The following is a 27,786-nucleotide window of genomic DNA, read 5'->3' as shown; positions in this document are numbered from 1 at the left end:
TTAGTATCCTTCTAAACCTGGAGAGAGAGCAAAGGGCAGAGGAACTTCCAGTACTTAATCCCTCACTCAAAAAGCAAGTTTCTAATACCAAAACCAGATAAAGCCACCACACAAAAAAGAGAACTATATAGGCTAATATCTCTGATAAACATAGATGCAAAAATCCCCAAGAAAATACTAGCAAACTGAATCCAACAATACATTAAAAAAATTCACCACAGGGGCGCCTGGGTGGCGCAGTCGGTTAAGCGTCCGACTTCAGCCAGGTCACGATCTCGTGGTCCGTGAGTTCGAGCCCCGCGTCGGGCTCTGGGCTGATGGCTCAGAGCCTGGAGCCTGTTTCCGATTCTGTGTCTCCCTCTCTCTCTGCCCCTCGCCCGTTCATGCTCTGTCTCTCTCTGTCCCAAAAATAAATAAACGTTGAAAAAAAAAAAATTAAAAAAAAAAAATTCACCACAATCACCCAGGATGCAAAGGTGGTTCAATATTCTCAAATTAATCAATGTGATATGTCACATCAATAAAAGAAAAGATAAAAACCACATGATCATTTCAACATGCAGAAAAAGCATGTGACAAAACACAACATCCATTCATGATAAAAACCCTCAACATTCTATTTTTTTAATATGAAATTTACTGCCAAATTGCTTTCCATACAACACCCCAAAAACCCTCAACATTCTTGACAGAAACCCTCAACAAAGTAGGTCTAAATGGAACATAACCTCAGCATAATACAGGTCTTAATACGAAAAACCCACAGCAAACATCATATTCAATGGAGAAAAACTGAGAGCTTTTCTCCTAAAGTCAGGAACAAGACAAGGATGCCTACTCTCACAATTTTTATTCAACATTGTACTGGAAGTCCTACCCACAGCAATCAGACAACAAAAAGAGGGGGCATCTGGGTGGCTCAGTCGGTTAAGCATCTGACTTGGGTGCAGGTCATGATCTCACAGTCTGTGGGTTTGAGCCCCACACTGAGCTCTGTGCTGATAGCTCAGAGCCTGGAGCCTACTTTGGATTCTGTCTGTCTGTCTGTCTCTCTCTCTCTCTGCCCCTCCCCCGCTCACACTCTGTCTCTCTCAAAAATAAACATTAAAAAATATGTTTTTTAATTTTTTTTTTAACATTTATTTATTTTTGAGATAGAGAGAGACAGAGCATGAACGGGGGAGGGTCAGAGAGAGGGAGACACAGAATCTGAAACAGACTCCAGGCTCTGAGCTGTCAGCACAGAGCCCAACGCAGGGCTCGAACTCACGGACCACGAGATCATGACCTGAGCTGAAGTCAGCCGCTTAACTGACTGAGCCACCCAGGCGCCCCTAAAAAATATTTTTTTTAAAAGACAACAAAAAGAAAAAAAATTTTTCACTATTTGCAGATAACACGATAACTACAGAAAACCCTGAAGACTCCACCAAAAACTACTAGAACTGATAAATGAATTCAGTAAAGTCACAGGATACAAAATCAGTGTAGAGAAATCTGTTGCATTCCTTCCTGTACACTAATAATGAAGCAGAATGAAGAGAAATTAAGAAAACACAATCCCGTTTGGGCACCTGGGCAGTTCAGTCGTTTGAGTGTCTGTCTTCAGCTCAGGTCACGATCTCATGGTTTGTGAGTTCAAGTCCCATATCGGGCTGGCTGCTGTCAGTGCAGAGCCCGCTTTGGATCTTCTGTCCCCCTTTTTATCTGCCCCTCCCCCACTTGTGCTCTCTCAAAAATAAGTAAAAAAATGTTAGTAAAAAAAAAAACAATCCTATTTACAATTGTACCCAAAATAATAAAATATCTAGGAATAAACTTAACCAGAGATCAAAGACCTGTACTCTGAAAATTTTAAAACATTGATGACAGAAACTGCGGACAACACAAAGAAATGGAAAGACATTCCATGCTCACAGATTAGAAGGACAAACATCATTAAAATGTCTGTACAACCCAAAGCAATCTACTGATTTAATGCAATTCCTTTCAAAAGACCAACAGCATTTTTCATGGAACTAGAACAAACAATCCTAAAATCTGTATGGAACCACGTAAGACCCTGAACACGAAAGCAACCTTGAAAAAGAAAAGCAAAGTGGAGGCATCACAATTCCTGAGTTACATTACAAAGCTGTAGTAATCAAACAGTGTAATACTGGCATAAAGACAGACACATAGATCAATGGAACAGAACAGAAAACCCAGAAATAAACCCAAATTATATGGTCAATTAATCTTCGACAAGAAGAAAGAATATCCAATGGGAAAAAGACAGTCTCTTCAACAAATGGTATTAGGAAAACTGGTCATCTACATACAAAAAATGAAACTAGACCACCTTCTTATACCACACACAAAAATAAACTCAAAATGGATTAAAGACCTAAATGTGAGACCTGAAACCATAAAAATCCTAGAAGTGAGCCCAGGTAGTAATTTATGACATTAGCTGTAGCCATATTTTTCTAGATATGTCTCCTGAGGCAAAGGAAACAAAGCAAAAATAAACTATTGGAACTACATCAAAATAAAAAGCTTCTACACAGTGAAGGAAATAATAAAACTAAAAGGCAACCTACTGAATGGGAGAAGATATACACAAATGACGTATCTGATAAACGGTTAGCATCTAAAATGTAAAAAGAAACTTATACAACTCAACACCCGAAAAACAAATAATCTAATTTAAAAAAGGGCAGAAGAGATGAACACACATTTCTTCAAAGAAGACATCCAGATGGCCATCAGACAAATGCTCAACATCACTCATCATCAGGGAAATACAAATCAAAACTAAATTGAGGTATCGCCTCATACCTGTTAGAATGGCTAAAATCAAAAACACAAAAAACAAGTATTGGTGAGGATGTGGAGAAAAAGGAAAGCTTGTGCACTGTTGGTGGAAATGCAAACTGGTGCAGCCACTCTGAAAAACAGTATGGAGGTTCCTCAAAAAGTTAAAAATAGGGGCACCCGGGTGGCATAGTCAGTTAAGCATCCAACTCTTGACTTCGGCTCAGGTCATGATCTCACGGTTTGTGAGTTTGAGCCCCAAACTGGGCTCTGTGCTGATGGTGCAGAGCCTGCTTGGGATTCTGTCTCTCCTTCTCTCTGCCCCTCCCCTGCTTGTGCGCTTCCCACACCCCCTGCCTCACCTCAAAATAAATAAATAAACATTAAAAAAAAATTTTTTTTTTAAGTTAAAAATAAAACTACTCTACAATCCAGTAATCGCACTACTTGGTATTTACCCAAAAAAATACAAAAACACTAATTCAAAGGGATATATGCACTCCTAGGTTTATTGCAGCATTATTTACAATAGCCAAATTATGGAAGCAGCCCAAGTGTCCATCAATAGAAGAACAGATAAAGAAGAAGTGGTGTATCTATACAAGGGACCATCTTGGCATTTGCAACGACATGGAGGGAGCTAACGAGTATAATGCTAAGTGAAATAAGTCAGTCAGAGAAAGACAAAGACCATATGAAATCACATATGTGGCATTTAACCAACAAAACAAAGGAAAAAAGAGAGAGGCAAACCAAGACACAAACTCTTCACTGTGGAGAACTGATGGTTACCAGAGGGGAGGTGGGTGGGGGGGGTGGGTAAAACCAGTGATAGGGATTAAAGAGTAACACTTTATGATGAGCTCTGAGTAATGTATAGAAGTGTTGAATCACTATATCATACACCTGAAACTAATATAACACTGTATGATAACTATACTGGAAGAAAAATTAAAAACTTAAACAAACAAACAAGCAAGTTTCCACCCACAGTATGTGCCAGCCAGTTAGGCATAGTTGAAAGGCAAAACTAAAGAACTAGACTCTCACTAGAGCCTAATTATGACCACTCACTTCTGAAACCAAGAAAACCTAAGCTTTATCATTCAGAACCCACAAGGTGTTACGTTACCTATGTAGGAGTTGTAGGACTTACATGCAAAGATTTCAGAAAGATGGGTAAGCACTGTTACCCCAGGGTGAGGTGATTCTGGCCAGCCAAGAGGGATCTAGGGAATTATGATTGAGAAACCTGCATCTGGAAAAAATTCCCTCACATTACAAACTTTTAGGAGGGTACTTTGGGCCCTAAGTGGTGGCACCTTCCAACCAACACTTCTAGACAGGACAGCCCCAGGAGTTCAAGCTGGGACCTTCCCTGCATGCCCCACAGATGCCAGAGGGTCTTCTCAGTGGTCCATTTCAAAGTGGTACAGACTGCTGCCCTGGGACACCCCACTCCTTAGGCCTCTAGCAGCCTTTCCTGGCAAAGTCCCTGCTTCCCTCAGACCTGGTCACTGGCTCTTGACGTTTCAACTCCCCATTCCTCAGGCTAGTTGCAAGGCTGGGCCAACCCAGAGCCATCTGTGGCTGGGTACCGTATGCAATACCTTGGAGGCACTTGCACATAAGGTGGTCATGGCATCTTTTGGGCAGGCCTACAGTGTGGGCTCCTCTGCTTAGGGAGATAGGAAATGGTCCCTCTGATGGAGTCTGAGCCTCCAGTCAAGTTTCAGAGGCCCCCATGGTGCTGATTCACATCAGAGTGATCCTGTGTCTAGGCCATGAACTGTAACAAATCTACTTTGTGGCCAAGTTCAGCCACAGTCACATGTGGACAGTCACATGGATGGGCTGCAGGGAGATGGCACAGGTCAACAGGAAGAGCCTCTGGCTTGAGGTCAAAGAGCCAAAACTTTGTCCCCACATAAGGTGAGCAACCATAGTGGAAGTGGGTGCGAGGGGCCTTTGCTTTGCTGAGTAAAGCAGAGCCATACCCATGAAAGACAATCATTGATCCTGCTGCTAGACATGCAAGCCTCAAACCAACACATGGCTCTTGCCACAAAGGCCACAGGATCACATTCTGAACACAACCTGTTCAGCTCAGCCAGTGCCCTTCAGGTCTGAATTATGAAGCATTTTATTTGATGTTAACTGTTCCCATCTAGAAACAAAAATTAATCTCTTTTCCCCAAAAGTAAGGAAGAGCTTAGCATAGTTACAGCCATTAATAAAATGCTCAGAATCAGTTCCTCAATCCCAATGTTATCTATTTTTACTTTGTCATGTTCTTTCAGCCCTTGTCAGTAAATTTTTTTTTTAAACATAGAAGTCTACATTTCAGTAAGTATTTGAGTTGATGCATCTGGGCAAATGTCATTCTTCAACCCACCCCCAAAGATGCCTTCCCTCGCCAACCCGCATTTCCCGGTGTGCTGTGTTCACAAGAGGTCCATTCAGAGCCAGGGAACACCCACTCCAGGCAGGAAGAAACTGCAGTTCATCTCATGCAGGCGGGGTTGCCACAAAGCTCTCAAGCATCCAAAGAAACGGTCCTTTCATGAGTTCCCCTTCCTGGCCAAAAAGAGTACCCATTGTTCTCAGGGGAACAATTGGGGGCCCATGCCAGCAGCTGAGAGCACAGTCCCAGGAAGGGCTGCTCCCAGTCTGCAGACATCTTGGGCTGAGGGAAAGTCCACATTGTCTCCAGGCAAGGAGGACAAGGGGAAGCAGGAATGAAAAGCCAACCTTGCAGGCTCTACCAAAATGAGACATCTGAGGGGGCTCTGAAGGGGCAGCCAATCATTCTGAGACACAAAAGATGTCTCTCCTGACCACCCCAGAAAGGAGTGTTAAGAGCATCTCTCGGCACATCATCAGCTTTCTCAGCCTGTCCCTCGCTCACTCAAGTCAGAGGAGAGGTACCTGCAGGGAGCTGGCACCAATCCTGAGGGAGGCAAGAGTCGAGACGGGTAACTTACACTGCGGCCAGCTCGGGACAGCCAATGATCTATCCAACAAAGGCCAAGCTGGCTTCTGTGGGACCCATTCCCACAAACCCTGATGAAGAGGGAGGGTGCTCTAGGGTTCACAGGCAGCTGTGAGAGCAAAGGACAGTCAACCTGGGGTGAGCTTTGCATACAGGTATCCAGAGTGGTCCAAGAGAGCACATGCATAGACCACCTGCTTTAGAGTGTCCTAAGCTCACAGGAGAGAAGAGAGCTCCAAGGCACAAGTCTCTCCAGAAGGTCATGCTGGCCACTGGGCCTGGAGGCAGCTCAGAGCCCCTTCTTGCATCATCAGGTCAATGGAATCGATCTGGGAATTAAGTTGAGGTCAATAGCAGCAAATCAATTCTTGAGGCAGAGCTACAGAACAGCAGAAGAAGCAATGGGTGCAGGCCAAGCTGAAACCGGACAAGGGCTGTCTGGACATTAAAAAGTATCAGATGTGGGGCAAAGCAGAGAGTCTAGGACCTCAAGGCTACCTCCTCCAGACAGGTGGGTCCCCTCTTCTTTTACCTTTCTGCCTGGTGTGTAAAGTACAGGGAAGCCCTTGCTTTGGGAAGCTGATGTCACCTGATTAGCATGCTTGGCTAATGTGAAGCAGTACAAACCTCTGCTGTGACTCCTAGAGTTGCCACCAACTTCTGAAATAGTCAGCATACCCACACAGGTTTGACACACACAGGTCAAACAAGACTTGGGCAGGCGGCCAGGGCAGCTCACTTAGAATGTGACGGACTTTTCTATCCCTTCAATAGACTATTGCTTAATCTACTTCGAACACTGAATTAGTCTACCACCAATCCCCATGCATATCCCCTGACTAGTCACAGCAAATATGACAACCACACTATCAAATCTCATCAGATTGCAGGACAGGCCCCTGTTCTGCCTTTGAGTTCTCATTAGGCAATTTGACCACATCCAAAATGGCTGGAAGACCAACCCTCACCTGAGAACCCCACATGAGGCTTGGACAAGCTTAGTCTCATAGGCTTTGACAATCCAAAGGAGATTTACAGTCACTGAAGGGAAAGGAGAGAGAGAGAGGAGACCAGAGGCCGGATCATGTGGGGCTTGATCCTAAGTGCAGCTCAGTAATGGTTGGGGGAAGGGGAGGTGTTTGCAGATTCAAGCTTTACAAAGATAAGGACATCTCTCTTGCCTCCGTGTGGAAAACAGACGAAAGGGTCAAGATCAGAGGGAGACAGCCTGGGAAGAAATAAGTGGTAGCTTGGATGATGGTAATAGTGATGGATATAATTTGGAGGTCACCCCAAGAACACTCCTTGGGACCAAGATCTGAAATATTCCTCACATACATAAGAATACTGGGCAAGTCATGGTGCCTGGGTGGCTCAGTCGGTTGAGCATCCAACTTTGGCTCAGGTCATGATCTCATGGTTCGTAAGTTCAAGCTCCAAAGCCATTCCAATTCAAATCCTCTGTCCCCCTCTCTGTCTCTATCTCAAAGATAAATAAACATAAAAAAAAAAAAAATTAAAGGGGTGCCTGGGTGGCTCAGTCGGTGAAGCATCCGACTTCAACTCAGGTCATGATCTCACAGTTTGTGAGTTTGAGCCCCACATCGGGCTCTGTACTGACAGCTCAGAGCCTGAAGCCTGTTTTGGATTCTGTGTCTCCCTCTGTCTCTGCCCCTCCCCCGCTCATTCTCTCTCCCTCTCTTCAAAAATGAATAAACATTAAACACTTTTTAATTAAAAATAAATAAAAGCCACATTCCCAAAGAATACATTTTTTTAAATCGCTTGTTTTTGTTTTGATTTTAGAGACAGAGTGCAAGCGCGGGGGGTGGGAGGGAGGCGGGGAGAGAAAGACAGAGAGAACTTAAGCAGGATTCACGCTGAGCGCAGAGCCCAACATGGGCTGGATTCCACCATCCTGGGATCATGACCTTAGCAGAAATCAAGCAATGGATGCTCAACTGAGCCCCCCCCCCCCCGCAGGTGCCCCTACAACACACATTTATAGATCATTGTTATAATAAGAAAAAAAACCTCAACTTTTTTTTTTTTCAATGTTTATTTATTTTGAGAGACAGAGAGAGTGTGTGAGCAGGGAAGGGGCAGAGAGAGAGGGAGACACAGAATTCAAAGCAGGCTCCAGGCTCTAAGCTGTCAGCACAGAGCCTGATGCGGGGCTCAAACCCATGAACCGTGAGATCATGACCTCGGCCAAAGTCGGACGCCCAAACGACTGAGCCACCCAGGCGCCCCTCAACTCTTTTTATATAAAGATTTATCAATCTTGTTTTACATACAGGGAAATGGAAGCTCCAGAGATGAAGTCAGGCTTTCTGATCTGATTTCCCACCCCACACAGCTCTGATGGTAGAAGAATCACACATTTTCATCTGTTCTTCCACAGGCTAATCAGCTACTAAATGGTCTGCTTTCTACAAATAAATGTGCTCAGATAAAATCCTGTTTTCCCAGTAAAATCTCTTTACTCCCCTGATGAATAAGCCTGTTAAATGTCTCTCTGCCAGATACAGCAAATACCCAGCTCACTATATTGATTCAAGGCACCTCTCGTCAAAACTAATGCATGTCAAACATTCTAATGGCCACTGAACAAGGGCAACCACTGCAGGGTTTGGATATTCAAAAGCTCAAACTTGAAGTTGGGCAAGGACTGTACTTCCAAAACTGCCACTCTTCTTTTTCTAATGGTCAAACTAGCTTGTGGCTTCCAGAGGCATTACAAAGATTACATGGAAATCTTCTGCAAACTAGAAAGAGCTCTGTGCAAGTAAGCCAGGATCTTCAGAAATATGACCACCTTTGAGATCACAAGGCCCACCCTGGGAACAAGCCATGAACTAAAGAGAAGGGGGCCAACAGGGAAAAGGAAAGGAGCACAAAGAAGGTACAGGTAAGGAGTGAGTCTGCCCAGATTCAAGGGAAAGGGGCACAGACTCACCTCTCAATGGAAAGAGTGGCCATAGCATTTGTGACCATTTCTAATCTAGATGCCTGGGGCTTATGGGTCAGAGAGGGAAAAGAGGATAAGGACCCACCGAAGGCTGTGTGTGCTTTGACCAATGAGTACAATGGAAGTGTTGCTATGCAAGTTACCAAGCCAGGCCTTAAAAGACTGGCAGCTTCCACTTCCTGTTTCTTGGAATACCCAATCTTGGAACCCAGTTATTGTGCTGTAAGGAAATCCAAGCAGCTCATGAAAAGGTCTACATGGAGAGGAACCTAGGACCTTAACCAACAGCCCCAGCTAAGCTCCCTGTCAACAGGCAGCACCAACTTGCCAGCCATTAATAAACCATCTTAGGAGGCACTGGGTGGCTCAGTCAGTTAAGCGACTTCGGCTCAGGTCATGATCTCATGGTTTGTGAGTTTGAGCCCTGCATCGGGCCCTCTTGCTGTCAACACAGAGCCCTCTTTGGATCCTCTGTCTCCCTCTCTCTGCCCCTCCCCAGCTCTTGCACACACACTCTCCCTCAAAAATAAGTAAGCATTAAAAAAAAAACAAAAAACACAACATCTTGGAAATGGATCCTCCAGCCCCAGATGAGCCATTCTAGCTAGTGCCATGTGAAGCAGAAATGAGGTTCCTAGATGAGTTCTGAATCCCGGAATTCCTGGCCACAAAATTGTGAGCAAAACAGACTGGTTGAGCATCCAACTCTTGCTTTCGGCTCAGGTCATGATCCCAGGGTCATGGGATCGAGTCCCACACCGGGCTCCTGACTGAACATGGAGCCTGCTTAAGATTCTCTTTCTTCTCCCTCTGCCCCTCCCCAGCACATGTGCTCGCTCTCTCTCAAATAAAAATAAAAACTTTAAAAAGAAAATAGGTTCAAATCATTTAACAGTTCTTATTTCTTGGGTTTAATCCCATGGTTAAAGACAGAAGACCTCTGCCTACACACAAAGCTCTTCCATCAAATCCTAACCTGATGACCAAGAATCTTCCAAACCACAGATGTAAAGGCTTTTTAATGGTAACACCTTCAAAATGAGAGCAAGAATAAAAGTTTAGGATGCTATTCTAGGATATCTGGGAACCCTCTTATAAACATCAGTGGTTGTCCCTGTCTTAAGGTAACCGCACAGGTCCTAGAAGAACTGAGCTCAGAGTTGCTGGAGCTTAGAATCGAAAACTAAAACTAAAAAAAAAACAAAAAACAACTAAAATGCAGATGAGAATTCTCCCTCATTTACGTAAGTTTTATATCCAATCTCACCTTGATGAGTTCTCCATTGGAAGCAATTAAATCCATTGGAATGGTCACTCGAAATGAGCGCCCAACGACAGCCGTGCCATCAGGAATGCCCACCACTGTGGGAACAGCCTCGTGAAGGTCTGAAAGCACTGAGTGCATGGACGCCTCAAGCTGGTTCTCCCAGTCCCTGCTGGCCTCCGAAGGCCAATGGGACTGAGCCACGGCCACAGTGAGCAGAAGAAGAAAGGTCCTCCCCCAGAGGGGGAGCAGCAGCGAGAGGCCCGAAGACATCCTCATCCGAGCCTGAGACTACTCAAGCCGACAGTTTCACTAAGAAAGGAGGCAAGTGATGTGGTCCCAGAGCTGGGTCCTCACCGCCCTCTGCACACCGGCTCCATCCCAGGGCCTGAAAGAGAAGAAGAGTAGACTCAGACTTTAGCAAACCCCATGGTTTCAAAGTTGTACACAGGCAGTTACTACCCTTTAAGTGTTCTTGCCAAAAATATCTACCCTGACTTGGATCAAGTCTCACCCTGTGCTGTCCAGTTCAAAGGCATCAGCAACATGTGGCCACTGAGCACTAGAAATGTGGCTGGCCCAGTAAAATACATACTGGGTTTTTAAAAGTTAGCACAGCAGCACCTGGGTGGCTCAATTGGTTGAGCGTCTCTCGATTTCGGCTCAGGTAATAATCTCCCAGTTTTGTGAGTTCGAGCCCCATGTCGTGATAGCACAGAGCCTGCTTGGGATTCTCTCTCTCCCTCTCTGCCCCTCCCCCGCTGTGTGTGTGCTCGCTCTCTCAAAATAAGTAAACTTTAAAAAATAAAGAAAATAATGAATATTAATAAATGATAAATAATAAAGAAATGTGGGAAATGAAACACATTACTGAAATAAATCCCATCTCCTTTTATTTGAGAGAGACAGGGAGTGTGCACATGCACATGTGCGAGCAGGGAAGGGGAGAGAGAAAATGGAGAGAGAGAATCCCAAGTGGGCTCCATGCTGTCAGTGCAAAGCCCCACGCGGGGCTCGATCTCACAAACCATGAGATTAAGACCTGAGTCGAAAAAAAAAAAAAAAAAGAAAAAAAAAAGACCTGAATTGATACCCAGAGTGGGACGCTTAACAAACTGAGCCACCCAGGCATCCCCCAACTGCATCTTCTTATTTAAACATATTTTTTTCAGGGCACCTGGGTGGCTCAGTCAGTTAAGTGTCCAACTTCGGCTCAGGTCATGATCTCGTGGTTCATGAATTCAAGCTCCACAATGGGCTCTGTGCTGACAGCTCAGAGCCTGGAGCCTGCTTCAAATTCTGTGTCTCCCTCTCTCTCTGACCCTCCCCCCCGTTCATGCTCTGTCTCTCTCTGTCTTAAAAATAAACATTAAAAAAATTTTTTTTAATAAATAAATAAACATTTTTTTCATGTGGCTACCAGAACATATTAAATCACGTGTGTGGTTCACATCGTGTATACTGCTGTTGGGCAATGCTGCTCTAGACCTAACTCCCTGTTTACAGCAAACACAGGAGTCATAAAGACACAATCAGACAAGTCTAGAATGTGGACCTTCTACAAGATAACTGGCCTGGTCTGTCCAAATGCTGACACCCCTAAACACAAGGGGGCTGTTCTAGATTTAGGAACAGAAACCAGATGTAGAGTGTGTATCTTGACTGGATCTGAATTTACTTAAAACAAAAAAAATTTTTTTAACCCCAAAAAACAGAAAACACATAAGCCCAGCTTCAAAAGGAGTAATTGGGAATTGCGTCGCTGGGCTGGAGACTGGATTTATTGTTAATTTTCTTAGGTGAGACAATGGTGGGGTGGTTCTATAAGAGACTGTCCTCAATTTTGAAGGATTTACAGCTGAAGTATCAAAAATCTCTGCAATTTACTTTGAAATGTTTCAAGGGGAAAAAAATGTTGTGTGTGTATGTGGAGATCAAACAATGTGGCAAATGTAACAATTATTACGTCTTAAAACAATGCTTTTGAAGAGACTAAAAAAACCAAAAAACAAAAAACAAGAATTTGCACAGACAAGTTCAGCAACTGCCCACTCCTCACACCCCAAACACTAATCATAGGATTTGTTTATCAAAAACATATTTGCAAACTCCGTGCCCCTAAACAAAACTTATTTGGCCTCTTGCCCCCCACCCCCAAAAGAGAAATTAGAACCCTGCACATTGTCCCTCAAACCCCTCACCCACTTCAGTGCAGGCAGCTCAGAACATTTGCTCCAAGGCTGACAGCCACATAGATGCACTGTGGGACTTGCTGGGTGTCCTCAAGGTGACCACAGCCATAACAAGCAATTTCCCATTCTAGAAAAGAATTAAGCCCTGCCCTGAGCCAAGCGGCCCAGGGGCTACATAATGTTTTCTGACCAGGATAATACAAAGTAAAAAGTATTACTTTAAAAAAAAAAAAAAAAAAAAAAAAAAAAGGCCACTGAAATGGGCAGTGTGTACTGTGAGGTCAATCAAATCCAAACCAATTCCAATAGTTTGGTTTTTTTGTGTTTTGTTTGTGTTGTTACTGATTTTGCCATTCCCATTCTTACTTTGTTTTTGAACTAAAATTCATGAGACACCCAAAACCCAAGTAAAACAATTTTGAAGGCTGGGAGTCCTAACCTACCAAAGACTTATCATAAAGCTACTGTATTTAAAGCAGTATTATAGCGGCAGAGTAGAAGTGGACTCTGAAACCAGAGGAAAAGCTCAAAATCAGCTTGCAAAGGAGCTATTCAAATGACCAGTGGTCATTTATGTAGAAAACCAAATACAGTTAGGTCCTCTCTCCCTTCTCCATCGTAAATAAGATAAATCCCAGGTGGATTACATACACAAATGTAAAAAAGGAGAACTTTAAAAATTTTACAATATAGTGAAATAAATGTCAGGATAAAGAATGATTACATTTAACAAGACATTAAAAAACAAACATAAAAGAAAAAAAACTGTACTACCACTTCTAAGAATTATGAGATAGATGTATTTTTTCCCATTTCCCACTAAACACAACAAAAAATCCTAGACAGTATATATAAAATAAACATCAGACTCTAAAAAGTTAAGAGAAGAAGACAGACCAATGAGGGACCCCAGGACTCAAGGAAAGACACAGTGGTGAGTTCCCTGGGTTTTCTTTTTGCCTCATATATCCCAGAATTGAAGCTGAAGAGGCTGGCAACCTAGAAATGCCAACAGATGACACAAAAAACAGTCCCAACAAAAGTCTGCTCTCTTCAGCCAAAGGAGCAGGAAGGGAGTAGCCTAGCAAGACAGAAAACATTTAGACAATAAAGGCTCTATTCTGGCCAAACACCACAGAAAAAAACTGTGGCCCCACTCCCACCCGTGCCAGTAAAGGCCAAGTGGAGAGCCTAAGACTTCCACCCTCATGATGCTGTAATAAGGCTCCCTAATATCCCCACTGGGGCAGTGTCAGAGCAGGCCAAGTAAGGAGCTGGGACTTTCATCCCCACTGGCCAGTTAACAATGCACCACCCCTCCTACTCCTCTAGTCCCTAGGTTTCAATGGAAACCAAACCAAGATTTCTATGCCCATCCAAGCAATATAACAGGAGTGTCTCCCCCTACCTGCAGGGATGGTGCCAGAACTTTCACCAGTGCTCAGTGATAAAGAGGCCTAAGGAACTAGAATTCCCACCCCCACCCAGCAGTTAAAAAGGACTTTACGAGTCCTCAGGTGTCGAAAAAGGCTGAGTGGGGCAAACAAACAAAAAGCAGACTCTTAAATATAGAGAACTGATAGTTGCCAGAAGGGAAGTAAGTGGGGGAATGGGGAAAATAGATAAAGGTGATTAAGAGGTACAAACTTCCAGTTATAAAATAAATAAGTCATGGAGATAAAAAATACAGCATAGGGAATATAGTCAATAATACTGTAATAATATATGGTGACTACACTTATTGTGGTGAGCACTGAGGAAGGTATACAATTGTTGAATCACTATATTGTATGCCTGAAACTAACAGAACACTGTATGTTAGTTAATTATACTTCAGTTAAAAAAAAAAAAGGAGGGGCGCCTGGGTGGCGCAGTCGGTTAAGCGTCCGACTTCAGCCAGGTCACGATCTCACGGTCCGTGAGTTCGAGCCCCGCGTCGGGCTCTGGGCTGATGGCTCAGAGCCTGGAGCCTGTTTCCGATCTTGTCTCCCTCTCTCTCTGCCCCTCCCCTGTTCATGCTCTGTCTCTCTCTGTCCCAAAAATAAATAAACGTTGAAAAAAAAAATTAAAAAAAAAAAAAAAAAAAAAAAAAAAAGGTGACTGGGTGGCTCAGTCGGTTAAGCGTCCCGACTTCGGCTCAGGTCATGATCTCACAGCTCATGAGTTCGAGCCCCGCGTCGGGCTCCGTGCTGACAGCTCAGAGCCTGCAGCCTGCTTCAGATTCTGTGTCTCCCTCTCTCTCTGCCCCTCCCCTGCTCACATCTTTCTCAAAAATAAATAAAAAGTTAAAAAAAAAAAAAGGTGAGTAAGGAACCTGGACTTCTACCTCTACTTTCCAGTAATGAGGCAGTACACCTCCCTTACCCTCCCCTGTCAGCAGCAGAGTAGAAGTGGACTGAGGAACTAGAGGGAAAGCCCAAAATCAGCTTGCAAAGGAGCTGTTCAAAGGCACCCGGACCAGTGGTCATTCATGTAGAAAACCAAATACAATTAGGGTCCTCTCTCCCTTCTCCATCATAAATAAGATAAATCCTGGAGTATCCGAAAAAGCCAGGTTATGGGGTGTCTAGGTGGCTCAGTCAGTTAAGCATCCACCTCTTGATTTTGGCTCAGGTCATGATCCCAGGATCATGGGATTGAGCCCCAATCAGGCTCCACACTTAGTGTGGAGCCTGCTTAAGATTCTCTACCTCTGCCCCTCACGCCACTTGTGCTCTCTCTCTCTCTCAAAAAAAAAAAAAAAAAAAGAAAACAACAACAACAACAAAAGGCCAGGCAAAACAGAACTAGAGTTGCAGAACAAAATACAAAATTGTGGGGTTCCTTACTCAGGTAATGGAACTGACTCAGGTAATGATCTCATAGTTTGTGGGACCAAGTCCCATGTCGGACTCTGCACTGGCAGTGTGGAGCCTGCTTGGAATTCTCTCTCTCCCTCTCTGTCCTTCCTCTGTGTGTGAGCGCGCGCACGCACACACACACACACACCCAGCTTCTCTCAAAAATAAACAAACATTGGGGCACCTGGGTGGCTCTGTCGGTTAAGCGTCTGACTTCGGCTCAGGTCACGATCTTGCGGTCCGTGAGTTCGAGCCCTGCGTTGGGCTCTGGGCTGATGGCTCGGAGCCTGGAGCCTGCTTCCGAATCTGTGTCTCCCTCTCTCTCTGCCCCTCCCCCGTTCATGCTCTGTCTCTCTCTGTCTCAAAAATAAACAAATGTTAAAAAAAAAATTTTTTTAATAAATAAATAAATATTAAAAAAAAAAAAAAAAGGAGGGAGCCTGAGTAGCTTAAGTGTCTGACTTTGGCTCAGGTCATGATCTCACAGTTTGTGAATTACAGCCCCGCATCAGGCTCTGTGCTGACAGCTCAGAGCCTGGAGCCTGCTTCAGATTCTGTGTCTCCCTCTCTCTCTGCCCCTCCGCCACTTGCACTCTGTCTCTTGCGCTATCTCAAAAAAAAACATTAAAAAAATTTTTTAAAAAAAGAATCTTGGGGCGCCTGGGTGGCGCAGTCGGTTAAGCGTCCGACTTCAGCCAGGTCACGATCTCGCGGTCCGTGAGTTCGAGCCCCACGTCGGGCTCTGGGCTGATGGCTTAGAGACTGGAGCCTGTTTCCGATTCTGTGTCTCCCTCTCTCTCTGCCCCTCCCCGTTCATGCTCTGTCTCTCTCTGTCCCAAAAATAAATAAACGTTGAAAAAAAAAATTAAAAAAAAAAAAGAATCTTGACCTAGGGAGATTACCCAGGTGGACCTTTTTTTTTTTTTTTTTTTTTTTTTTGTAATTTACTTTCTTTTGAGAGTGAGAGTGCGACCAGGGGAGGGGCAGACAGAGAAGGGAAGAGAGGATCCAAAGGGGGCTCTGCACTGACAACAGCAAGCCCAATGTGGGGCTCAAACTCACAAACTGAGATCAGGACCTGACCCAATGTGGGACGTTCAACCAACTGAGCCACCCAGGCGCCCGCCCAGGTGGACCTTAAATCCAACCACAACTGTCATTATAAGAGAGAGGCAGAGCAAGACTATACACACCACAGAGGGAGAAGGAGATGTGAAAATTGAGGAAGAGAATATTGGAGTGATGTGGCCACAAGCCAAGGAATACCAGCAGCTACCAGAAAATAGAATAGACAAGGAATAAACTCATCTCCAGAGTCCGCAGACAGAGCACAGCCCTTGCCAACTCCTTGATTTTGGACTTCTGGTCTCCAGAGTTGTGAGAAAATAAATGTATATTACCTAAGCCACTAAGGTTGTGGTAATTGTTTACAGTAGCCCTAGGAAACTAATTTAAGGTTTAATGAAATCCCTATCAAAATTCTAGAAAGAAATTTTGTAGACATAGACAAGACTATTCTCAAATTTATATGGAGAGGCAAAGGAGCTATAACAGCCAAAAATAATTTTGAAAAAGAAGAAAAAAGAATTATCCTACCTAGTATCAAAACTTAGCTAGTTACAAAAATCAAGACTGCTATTAGTGGAGGGACTAACATAAATCAATGGAACAGAATTGAGAACCCAGAAATAGATTATTTTTTTATTTTTTTTTTTATTTTAGATTGAGAGAGAGAGAAAGAGAGAGAATCCCAAGCAGACTCCATGCTCAGCACAGAGGCTGATGTGGGGCTCAATCCCACCACCCTGGGATCTTGACCTGAGTTGAAATCAAGAGTTGGATGCTCAACTGAGCCACCCAGGTGCCCCTCAACTGATTTTTGACAAAGATACAAAAGCAATTCAATGGGGGAAAACAGCTTTTTCAACCAATAGCGCAATCCAGATGTCTGTCCTTCAATGGATGAATGGTTAAACAAGCTATGGCATATCCATATCATGGAATACTGAAGAACAATAAAAAAGGAATGAGCTATTGATTGATACACTCGACAACTTGGATGAATCTCAAGGGAATACATACTACATTTTTATACATACATTACATATACATATTATATACATTATATTTTTATAATATTTTTTCCCCACCACGACCCCTATAATGTTCTTGAAGTGACAAAATTATAGAAATGGAGAACAGATTAGTGATTGCAGGGGTTTAAGAGGTGCTCAGGGCATGAAGGAAACAGGTATAGCTATAAAAGGGCCAAGTGAGGGATCCTGTGGTAATGAACACATTCTGTATTCTGATGTATTAATGTCAGTATCCTGGTTGTAATGTTGTACTATAGTTTTGCAAGAGGTTACCACGGGGGGAAGCTGGGTATAAAGCATACATAGGATCTCTGTATTATTTAACAACTGCCATGTAAATCCACAATTATCTCAAAAACTTTTTTTAATCTTAAAAAAAAAAAAGATAAATTAGAAATTGAATTTTAGGGGTGCCTGGGTGGGTCAGTCAGTAATGTGTCTGACTCTTGGTTTCAGCTCAGGTCATGATTTCATGGTTCGTGAGTTCGAACCCCACATCAGGCTGGGCCTGGGATTCTCTTTCTCTCTCTCTGCCCCTCCCCTCTCTTTCTCTCTCAATAAGTAAGTAAACTTAAAAAAACATTTTTAAAGAAAGAACCAAAAGTTAGAACATTAAAAAAAAAATTTGAATTTTAAATTTCTATACAGTAAAGGACATCATAAAGAAAGTTAGAAGGACCAACCCCAGCCTGGGAGAGAGCTTTTCCAATGCATATGATGGCTAAAGGATCTCCATCAAAATACATCAAGTGCCCTAAAACAATAAAAATTGGTTGAAGGCAAAAGAAGTAAACTCACAGAAAAAACCTAAATAGCAGTCAACATACAAAAAGATGGTTCAACCTCACTAATAATCAGGGGGGAAAAAAATTAAAGCAACATGAAAAACCATTCCATGCCAATGCGAATGGGTGAAAATGTTCAAATGTTGTATCATGGAGGGGATGAAACAGAGAACACACCACACAGCTGGGCCCTTCCACTCCTAGACACACACCCTGAGGAATATACAGGCAGAGATACATGTATGCACACATACATACAGAGACAGAGTGAACACTGAAATGCTAGAAACAATGCCAACGTCCATCAACTGAGAAAGCATCAACAGGCACTTCACGCCATGGGAACTCAGCAGGACAATTAAAATGAACTAAAATTTAAGAAACAAAATTGATAAACCTCAAAAAATGTTTAGCAGAAAATGCCCATTGCATAAAGATGTAAATACTATTTATGCAAAATGTTTATATATAGTTTATACACTCATATGTTTGTAATAAATAAAATCATGCACATCATCTTCAGGGCCAAGTTCAGAATCATGGTCACTCTAGAAAGAGAGGGCTAAGGGAAAAGGAGGGATTTACAAGGGTCTCCAAATTGATAACTGCTTTCCTTCCTAAAATAGGACCTTACAAAAAATACAACAAAGGGACACATGGGTGGCTCAGTCAGTCAAGCACCCAACTTCGGCTCAGGTCATGATCATGATCAGTTCATGAATTTGAGCGAGCCTACATTAGATCCTCAGTCTCTCTCTCTGCCCCTCCCCCACTTGCGCACATTCTCTCTCTCTCAAAAATAAACATTAAAAAAAATACAATAGAACTTTAAGGTATAAAAAAAAAAGCTCAGTGGCAGATATACTCAGGTTATGTGTAATGTTGATCTATGTTCTCTGCTAAGGACTTGAAAACATGTGAAGGTAAAGGTCTTGGCTCTTACCATCATTTCAAACTAATAAAAATTCTAAAACAGTAGAGCAGCACTACAAGAGAGCAGCAAACAACAGAGCAAACAATAGAGCAGCACTCCTGCTCCATTTCACCTCTCTGTGTCTTCTTCACCACCTTCTCAGGACTGAAAAGCCCTGTCCTCATTCATGTGTCTGGCATATTCTGAACAGCATCCAGATTGCAGCCCCTGGGGCTATTGCCCTGTCCCAACCTCATCACTGTCCACCTCTACCTCCTGGTGTACATGTCACTCAGGTTTACATATTCCTAGTTTCTAAGACAGCACTTGTTTCCTCAAGGCTCAGAAAAACACATAGAGCTGCTCTGCAAAGGTATGAAAAAGGATTTGAAATTCACCTACCTTAGAAAATTAATGAAGATGTTTTATCATTTGGCATGATCCCACACTCTCATCAGTGCTAGATAAATAACAGATATAACACTGTCCTCCTTCTTGTTTCCACTACCTTGTTCTATCCCAAGGCCACAGGTGACCAGGCAGCTCTCATGGGATTTCAGACCCATTCCTCAATAGGGACTTCTCCTCCCAGCCACCACTAGATGGCTGGGTCACTTTTGCCCATTATAGACTTACCAACAGTGTTAAGTGCCACACTTCTTCAAGGGAACACCAAATGACCAGGGACTTAGAAGCTGGGGCCCTGTGGGCATCGGCTCCAAAAACCACTTAACTCCCAGTGACTGCTGCAGGGTCCTCTACCAGGAAAGGCAAAGAAGGAACCGCTCTTGACTCCTCGATACCCAGGTTCACCGTACTCTGGGTAGAGGTCTTCTACTCAGATCCCTATCAAGTGCCCCAAGTTAAAGGTTTGTCTTTGAACTCTTTTCTGTGTTTTTGTGTCTCCCAGTTTCTTAACAGTCTGTGCCTTCATACCCCTTTAATAGCTTAGTTTATCACTTAACTTTTAAAAATGTCTGTCTTTTGTTTCATACTATTTTATTTTTTAATGTTTATTTATTTTTGAGAGAAAGAGACAGAGTGTGAGTGGGGAAGGGGCAGACAGAGAGGGACACAGAATCCGAAGCAGGCTCCAGACTCTGAGCTGTCATCACAGAGCCCGACACGGGGCTCGATCCCACAGGCTGAGAGATCATGACCTGAGCTGAAGTCAGATGCCCAACCGACTAAGCCATCCAGGAGTCCCTGTTTTGTACTATTTTAAATTGTAATTTTGGAGTTTATTGTTGCACACTGCTTCTCTTAATGGCCTTTCCTTTATTACACATTTTAATTCTTATTGAGTAAATGGCTCAGCTTGACCAATACCCTACAAGACTGTAAGATGTGGAGGGGCAGGGACACATTTGTCACAGTCACTGACCCATGCTAATCACACATAGTTCCAGATACACACCTAATGAATGAATGGGGAGGCTACAAGAATGGTTTTTTTAGCTTCTTCCTATCTCTTTACTCTTTAATTTACTTATTTGTCTACTTCTTAGACCCAGTTGATCTTTTACTTTCCTAATCGGATTCTCCCTTTAAAAATTCTCAGCTTATTTGAAAACAGCAACAGAACGAGACACACCCTGTCCTACCCGGAACATAAGCTCAGTCTGCTATCTGCGGACACATGATGATGTGAAGTATCTGTTTCATGGGTATGACTAAGTGCCTCTGCATTTAGCAAGCAGACGATGTCCAGGGCACAACTCCAAAGGCTGTATGTTGGTTTTCCATGCTCTAGGGAGAAAAGATCTTTTTCAAACTTGGCAAAAAGCAGCCTTGTGTCTTTCTGATGCTGGATTCCTATAAGCAAGGGTCACATCTCCCTGTGCTAGGAACTTGGCAGGCTGCATTCAAACACCCAAACTAGGACATCCCACTGGAAGGTCTTTACATAGTCTCTTACTCACACACTTGGTCATTCAGAGATGGAGGCACTCCAGAGATCCTCCTCTTCATTTTTTTCAGGGAACAAGGCCCAAAGAGAGGTAACATTCAACCATGGTCACTCACACAGAGCCTGTGGCCAAAATATGGAGAAGGTGCTCTGGAACCAGAGAAAGACTACAGACAGAATCACCCAGTCTTCCTGACACAGCCACTCATTTTAATACTGCATACATGCACTCACATTATACCCTCTAGAACACAGGAAGTGCTCAGGGAAGCCCAAGAATATGTATGTCTCAGCTGAACTCACAACCTTCTGGCTAACAGAAGCTGCCCAAGATCTCCTACCAAAAAATGGGTAGTGGGTATGGGTAACTCATTCCTCTGTACCAGTACCCAGTGCAGTGTCTGCCACTAAGTCTGAGCTCAGTGCTGCCCTTGACCCCAGTGAAACACAACTCTGTGAAGAGGGACCTTCCCAGAGCTTAGTGGAAGCCCCTGCTCTCTGAACACATGCTCAACAGTCATAACATACAGTGTGAAAAATGGGCATAGCTGCCAGGCAGTTCCATCCCTTAGTCCCAAACAATTCACCCTAGGGAGCAGAAAAACCTTAAAAGTGTTATAACCTGCAAAGCCTGGACACAGCATAGCCCTTTGGGACACTGCTATCCCAGAGCAGCCAATGAGTCTGCCCTCTCCCTCTTCTCTTGGCAAAGGCCTATCCTCCTGCCCACTAGCATCAGGGAAGAGAGCCCCATGGTACCCTAGGTACCTATCACACCCCTCCCTGGGCCAGGTGAACATTCAGCACCAAACAGCACCACAGAGCTTGTTATGGGGTAGATGAAGAATATCTGAGCAGGGGACCTCCACCAGGCTCCTGGGGCATGGGTCCCCAACAGCGAAAGGACAGGCTGAGGTAGGAAGCCCAGGGGGCCCCAGACCCTGCGACCCATTTCAGATAAGTGCCCTCACTCAGAGGAACCAAATCTAGTTGGGGTTGGAGCTGGTAATCCTCTGCATCTGCCAATGGCCACACCAACACTTCCTTTCTCCAACCATGACCTTGGGGACTCTCCAGTGATGCGCAGAAATAAAAAGTCAAGTTTTCAGCAATGCCTAAGAGGTGGTATCTTTTGTATACCAAAATACATAATATCTGCCCTGGAGCCAGGTGTATTTCAAGTTTACCAAATCAATCAGCAGGAACACAACTAGGGAATCAAAAGCATTATACAGTGACAGGTGAGGACCCCAAGTTTCCAAGGACCGAGTTTAGCAGGAAAGAATCCTTCTGGCCCTTTCTGTCACTGATACTAACCCCTATCTATATATGACTAAAGCACATGCCTTGTGTGAGGGTGGGACAGGGAAGGACATACATCCATGAGGAACAAGCTCTTATGACCCTACTCTGTCCAGACAGCCTTGGTCCCTGGAAACTAGAATATTCCAATGGAAGCCCGGCTCCAGGAAAGAAGCAACTCTCTTCTGCTCAGGCTGCCTCCCCAGAGCTAATGAATGTCCCATGCACACAGGAAGCTCAGTCAGTAAATGCTTTCCACTCAGTAAACACGAGGAACAAATGCATATGTGGCACCAACTCAATTCATAGTAAACTTAAATGTTTCCTCATATGCAGAAAAGCCCACAGAGAATGAAACTAAGATATCTTAACTAAAATTCTGAAAGAACAGCTCCCTAGTAGTTTCTGCTCTCTAAGAATGAAGGAAAAGTTGTGAGATTCAACCCATTATTAACCACACAAGATGAGTCTGATGCAGAGGCAGCCCACCCCACCACTCCCAGGAACCACCACTCTCAAATAGCTAGGTTACCTAAAAATAGTACTTAAACTCTCAAACTGCTTCTTTTCACCATAGTAATTAAAACATTTAAGGAGGGGTGCCTGGGTGCCTTAGTCAGTTGAGCATCCAACTCTTGATTTCGGCTCAGGTCATGATCCCAGGGTTGTGGGACCGAGCCCCACAATGCGCTCTGCACTGAGCATGAGGCCTGCTTAAGATTCTCTCAGGGTGCCTGGATGGCTCAGTCAGTTAAGCATGACTCAGGTCATGATCTTGTGGTTCACAGGTTTGAGCCCCACGTCAGGCTCTCTGCTGTCAGCATGGAGCCTGCTTCAGATTTTCTGTCCCCCTCTCTCTCAGCCCCACCCCCATGGTTTCTCGCTCTCAAAATGAATAAACTTAAAAAAAAATTCTCTCTCTCTCTCTCTCTCTGCCCCTATCCTCCGCTCACACACTCTCCCAAATAAATAAATAAATAAATAAATAAATAAATAAATAAATAAATAATTTAAGGAAAATGAGACTTTCTTTTTAAACCAAACTGAGATAATAAAGTTCAAATGGTTTTGAAAAAGTCAAAAGCAAAAACCTAACTGAAACAACCACTTTAGGGTTCAGACACTCAGAAATTAAAATGTCAAATGTCAGTCTAACGTTAATATAAAAATTCTACAGGGCTGGGGCGCCTGGGTGGCGCAGTCGGTTAAGCGTCCGACTTCAGCCAGGTCACGATCTCGCGGTCCGTGAGTTCGAGCCCCGCGTCGGGCTCTGGGCTGATGGCTCAGAGCCTGGAGCCTGTTTCTGATTCTGTGTCTCCCTCTCTCTCTGCCCCTCCCCCATTCGTGCTCTGTCTCTCTCTGTCCCAAAAATAAATAAACGTTGAAAAAAAAAATTAAAAAAAAAAAATTCTACAGGGCTAACTAGTTTAAAACTGCTCAAACTGAGGGGTGCCTGGGTGGCTCAGTCGGTTAAGCATCTGACTTCAGCTCAGGTCATGATCTCACGGTTAATGGGTTTGAGCTCTGCGTTGGGCTCTGTGCTGACAGCTGGGAGCCTGGAGCCTGATTTGGATTCTGTGTCTCCTTCTTCCTCTACCCCTCCCCCACTCGTGCTCTGTCTCTGTCTCTGTCTCTGTCTCTCTCTCTCTCTCAAAATAAACATTAAAAAAAAATTTTTTTTAACTGCTCTGATGGCCAACAGGATGTACTCTACACAGTGGAAAACAATAGTGTGAAGTAATTGTTTATTTGGGATCCAAATACCAAAGACGGGCAGCTTTCTCTGCTTTCAGTTAAAAATGGGCCTTTTTCACTCCTTGGCACCAGATGAAGAAGGTGTTGAACCAAGTCAGAAGATTCAAGGTGTCACCTCAAAAGCACTGACAGCTCCAGAAGCAGATGAGGACTCCTAACATGAGGCAAGTTCCTGACTGACTTGTGCACTGCGGGAATATCACTAGAGGTATGGGGGCAGCCCCAGAGAGACACCATCAAGGAGCTGGAGAACCCACCAAAGGAGTCTAGGGTTACACACACAGCAAGAGACTTAAAGTAAAAATATGTGGGAGAAAAAACTTACCATCTCTGAAAGGCAAACACTATACAATCATCTATCAGAAAAGCTGCTTCGACACTGTTCTCACTTGGAAAACTCTTGCAAATTCTCACTTATCACAGATACCAAAAGTAGAGGGAGGTACAGGAAGGGCAATGGTTTCTGCTGATGGTGGTTTGGTTTTTTCAACAAAGGCAGGAAGGAAGCAAAGGTTTAATACCTGGGTACAAACTCACTCAGGTACAAACATGTCCTAGAGGAAGAGAAGAAGGACAAGGTTCAAAAATCCAGGGCTGCAGGCCATTTTCCACCGGACTGTGGTTTTTCATCTGGGTCAATTTTTCACATCTTCTGTGACAAAACTCACTGAGAAAACCGTTCATTCTACACTCTACTGACCTCAGTATGCCACTTGCTGTTAAACATTACTCACCATTGAACTTCACACTCAACAATGGTTAAAATGGTAAATCCTGTTAGATGTTTTTTATCACAATTAAAAAATACTTTAATGGGGCACCTGGGTGGCTCGGTCAGTTAAGCATCTGACTATTGATGTCGGCTCAGGTCATGATCTCATCATTTGTGGGATCAAGCCCCGCAATGGACTGCATGCTGAAAGCACGGCAGAGCCTGCTGGAGAGTCTCTTTCTCCCTCTCTCTCTCCCCCTCCCCTGCTTGCATGTGTGCGTGCATGCTCTCTCTCTCAAAATAAATAAATAAACTTAAAAAAAAAAAAAAAAGGCTTTAATGGGTCAGATGGTAAATTTTATGTATTTTTACCACAATTATAATCTTTTTTTAAAAAACACCTTATTCAGAGTCATACTAATTAGACTTCAGAAAAAACACTTATAAGGCTTAGGTCCCGTCTTAATCATTGATGCCCAGGTAGGGCACGGAAGACAGAAAAGGGTAAACTGATGGGGCGCCTGGATGGCTCTGTCAGTTGAGCGTCCGACTGCAGCTCAGGTCATGGCCTCGCAGTTTGTGAGTTTGAGCCCCACATCGGGCTCTGTGCTGACAGCTCAGAGCCTGAAGCCTGCTTCAGATTCTGTGTCTCCCTCTTTCTGCCCCTCCCCAACTCATGCTCTGTCTCTCTCTCAAAAATAATAAGTAAATGTTTAAAATTTTTTTTTAAAAAAAGAAAAGGGTAAACTGAACCCAAAAACAAGGATCATCTGGCTGCAGCAGCTGGACTGGGAAGTGGAGAGTAAATGTGAGAGGAGGGCAGCCAGACTCAGCAATATCCAAGTGAGAATGAATTACCACATCCGCATACCCGTGTGGCATCCAAGAACCCAATTAAAGCAAATTACAATTATCTCAAGACAGCCCAACAATAATTACACTTCAGTGCATATTTACCGACTACCTACCCTGGGCTAGGTGTGAAGCTTCATTTGCTATGCATGCAGCCTTCCCAAATTCCATAGAAAAATATTCAATTAAGCTTTACATATATTACTAAGTCATAAAACACAAGAGCTAATAAAATTAAGTACTTATGTATTATAAATAGGCAAATTTACAAACACCAAGTAAGTGCTTACTGGAAACTAAAAAGTTTCCTTCTGTCTCCCCAAACTTCCCCTGGCTATCCAAACCCCTCCCCATCTCAGCACCAAGGTAGAGTGGAACTATGCTGTGAGGGCAGCTGGTCAATGTCTGTCCAGGTCAAAGCTGGATGCCGAGGGCTGCCCAGAGAGCAAAAGAGTCAGAAGGGGTCCACTGCTGGGGTCTCGGCAGCATGTCCTCTGCTGCCCTCTCTCACAGTAGATGCCTAGCACCAAGCAGGCACTCTGGCAGACATCAGAGCACAGGGAAATGGTTTCCATTAAATCCCTGAAATGACTCACAAAAGCAGTCATCACCTGATTTCACACTTTGAAGTTAAAAACTGAGTTTTCTGATTTTTTTCCCATTATACAAGATTACAAATAAGTGCCATAGCTCACAACTAATATGCTAATCTGACTTCATGAATTAAGTTGAGAGAAAGTATGCCTTCTGACCTCACTGGCTAATCAAACTCCAAAACAGAGGAGTGAGATGAAATACCAGAGTGGTCCCAGCCATCCCCAGCTCCCTACTCAGATCCCTCCTTACCACAGCCCTTGGCCCTGCCAACAGCCTCCTCACAATACAGGTGCCTAAGAGGGGTGTCCTCGCCCTGGTGAACGGGAGTTCTTACACCCTTCCTGTAAGGTTGCCATAGCACCAAGTGTTTAGGCAAATACTTCAAACTTCAGTGTTTAAAGTTGTGACCTGCTTTGGCTACATTCTTGTTTTGGGCCACATTCTTAAGGCTCAACCATCAAGAATATTTCAACCATGCCAGAAACTGCCAGACCAACAAATCTTGTTTATAAAAGGACAAGACACAACTAGCACCCACTCCATTTGCTCAGGCTTTTTTGCTAGCTGGATTCCTTCCCTCCCACATACGGCTCTAATTGGCTTTTCTACCCACCTCGCCTTACAACAGCTACAAAATCTAAATCATTACAAACTTCGCTGGTAGGCTTTAGAGGTGTGCTTCTGAAGGCTATAGGAAAACGGCCAAAAGATGGCCTTGCAGACTCTTGGAACCCCTCCTCTGCAAAGCCACGGCTACTCTCCCATCAGGCAGTGAGGCAAGGACAATGCCGAGCAGGACAGGGATGCCTGACACACTGACCTCGCAATCAGGCTTGCCTAGAGGGGCACCAGCTCCCAGTAAACTGGTGAAGGCAAAACTGGGCCAGGCCTTGTGAGCACCTGCATTGCTAGTGTCTCCCAGAAGAGGATGCTTGGGTTGCTCCTCAAGGAGATTCAGAGAATCTAAATCTCCTTTCTCCTTAGACTTAGAGAAATGTGTCTAGTTCAGGCACCTCCACACCAGGTATGATGGAGAAAACCTGTTACTCCCAAGTGCTTGCCTCTTCCTCCGAGCTCCAGGTGATCCCCAGCTGGCATCTGTCACATTGAATTTATACCCAGGCTAGCACAATTAAAGAAATCCTTGAAGATGCCCTTGTCCTCACCTCCCGAGGTCTCTACCTCCTCTTTTTACAGACTCTGATCATTCCCTTAGCACAAAGGCAAAAGTGCACTTTCACTCAGTAGTCATTATTTGAAAATTAATTCCTGTATTTTAGAACCTAAGGATTAAAAATTGAAAGCAAAAAGGGATAAGGTAAGGACAAATGCCAGAGATCTCCCATCTTATCACAAAAGTGCAACTATAATTTACATATCCCCAAGGACTGGGGAGAAAGTGGCAACTACAAAGCACTTTTCAGTGGAGGCCAGAATCTCCTGATGTATGAAAGGTGCTTTCTTCTTTCAGAGTTGGGATCTCCTTAATTTCCAAACTGGGCCATTATCAGGCACAGATGGATTCCTACAGCTCTGGAAGACAGAGATCCCACCAGCCCCAGCTTAATTTTTCAGATGTTTTACCTTTATTTCCCATGAATCTTCAACTGGCTTCACTTCTAAAGTGAACATATACAGGGGTGCCTGGCTGGCTCAGAGGGAAAGGATGAGACTCTCAATCTTGGGGTCGTGAGTTGGAGGCCCCATGTTGGGCACAGAAATGACTGACTGACTGGCTGACTGACTGACTGACTAAATAAATAAATAAATAAATAAATAGGGATGTCTGGGTGGCTCATGGCTCAGTCAG

The 27,786-nt window shown here is 43.9% G+C and overlaps 1 protein-coding gene across 4 annotated transcripts in view; it reads right to left on the bottom strand.

The window, feature by feature from the left end:
* DAG1 (dystroglycan 1) overlaps positions 1-27,786 on the bottom strand; it is a 71,722-nt gene that overhangs the window by 10,336 nt on the left and 33,600 nt on the right. For all 4 annotated transcript variants that reach the window (XM_043590396.1, XM_043590394.1, XM_043590395.1 and 1 more), the window contains one exon: positions 10,027-10,411. In XM_043590396.1, coding sequence (XP_043446331.1) covers positions 10,027-10,302 — 276 coding nt within the window. In that variant the 5' untranslated portion in view covers positions 10,303-10,411. The remainder of the gene's footprint in view (positions 1-10,026; positions 10,412-27,786) is intronic.

This window comes from Prionailurus bengalensis, chromosome A2, assembly GCF_016509475.1.
Source record: "Prionailurus bengalensis isolate Pbe53 chromosome A2, Fcat_Pben_1.1_paternal_pri, whole genome shotgun sequence".
In the NCBI taxonomy this organism is placed as follows: domain Eukaryota; kingdom Metazoa; phylum Chordata; class Mammalia; order Carnivora; family Felidae; genus Prionailurus; species Prionailurus bengalensis.
Note: the sequence above shows the minus strand (reverse complement) of the source record. Positions and strands in the feature narration are given on the sequence as shown.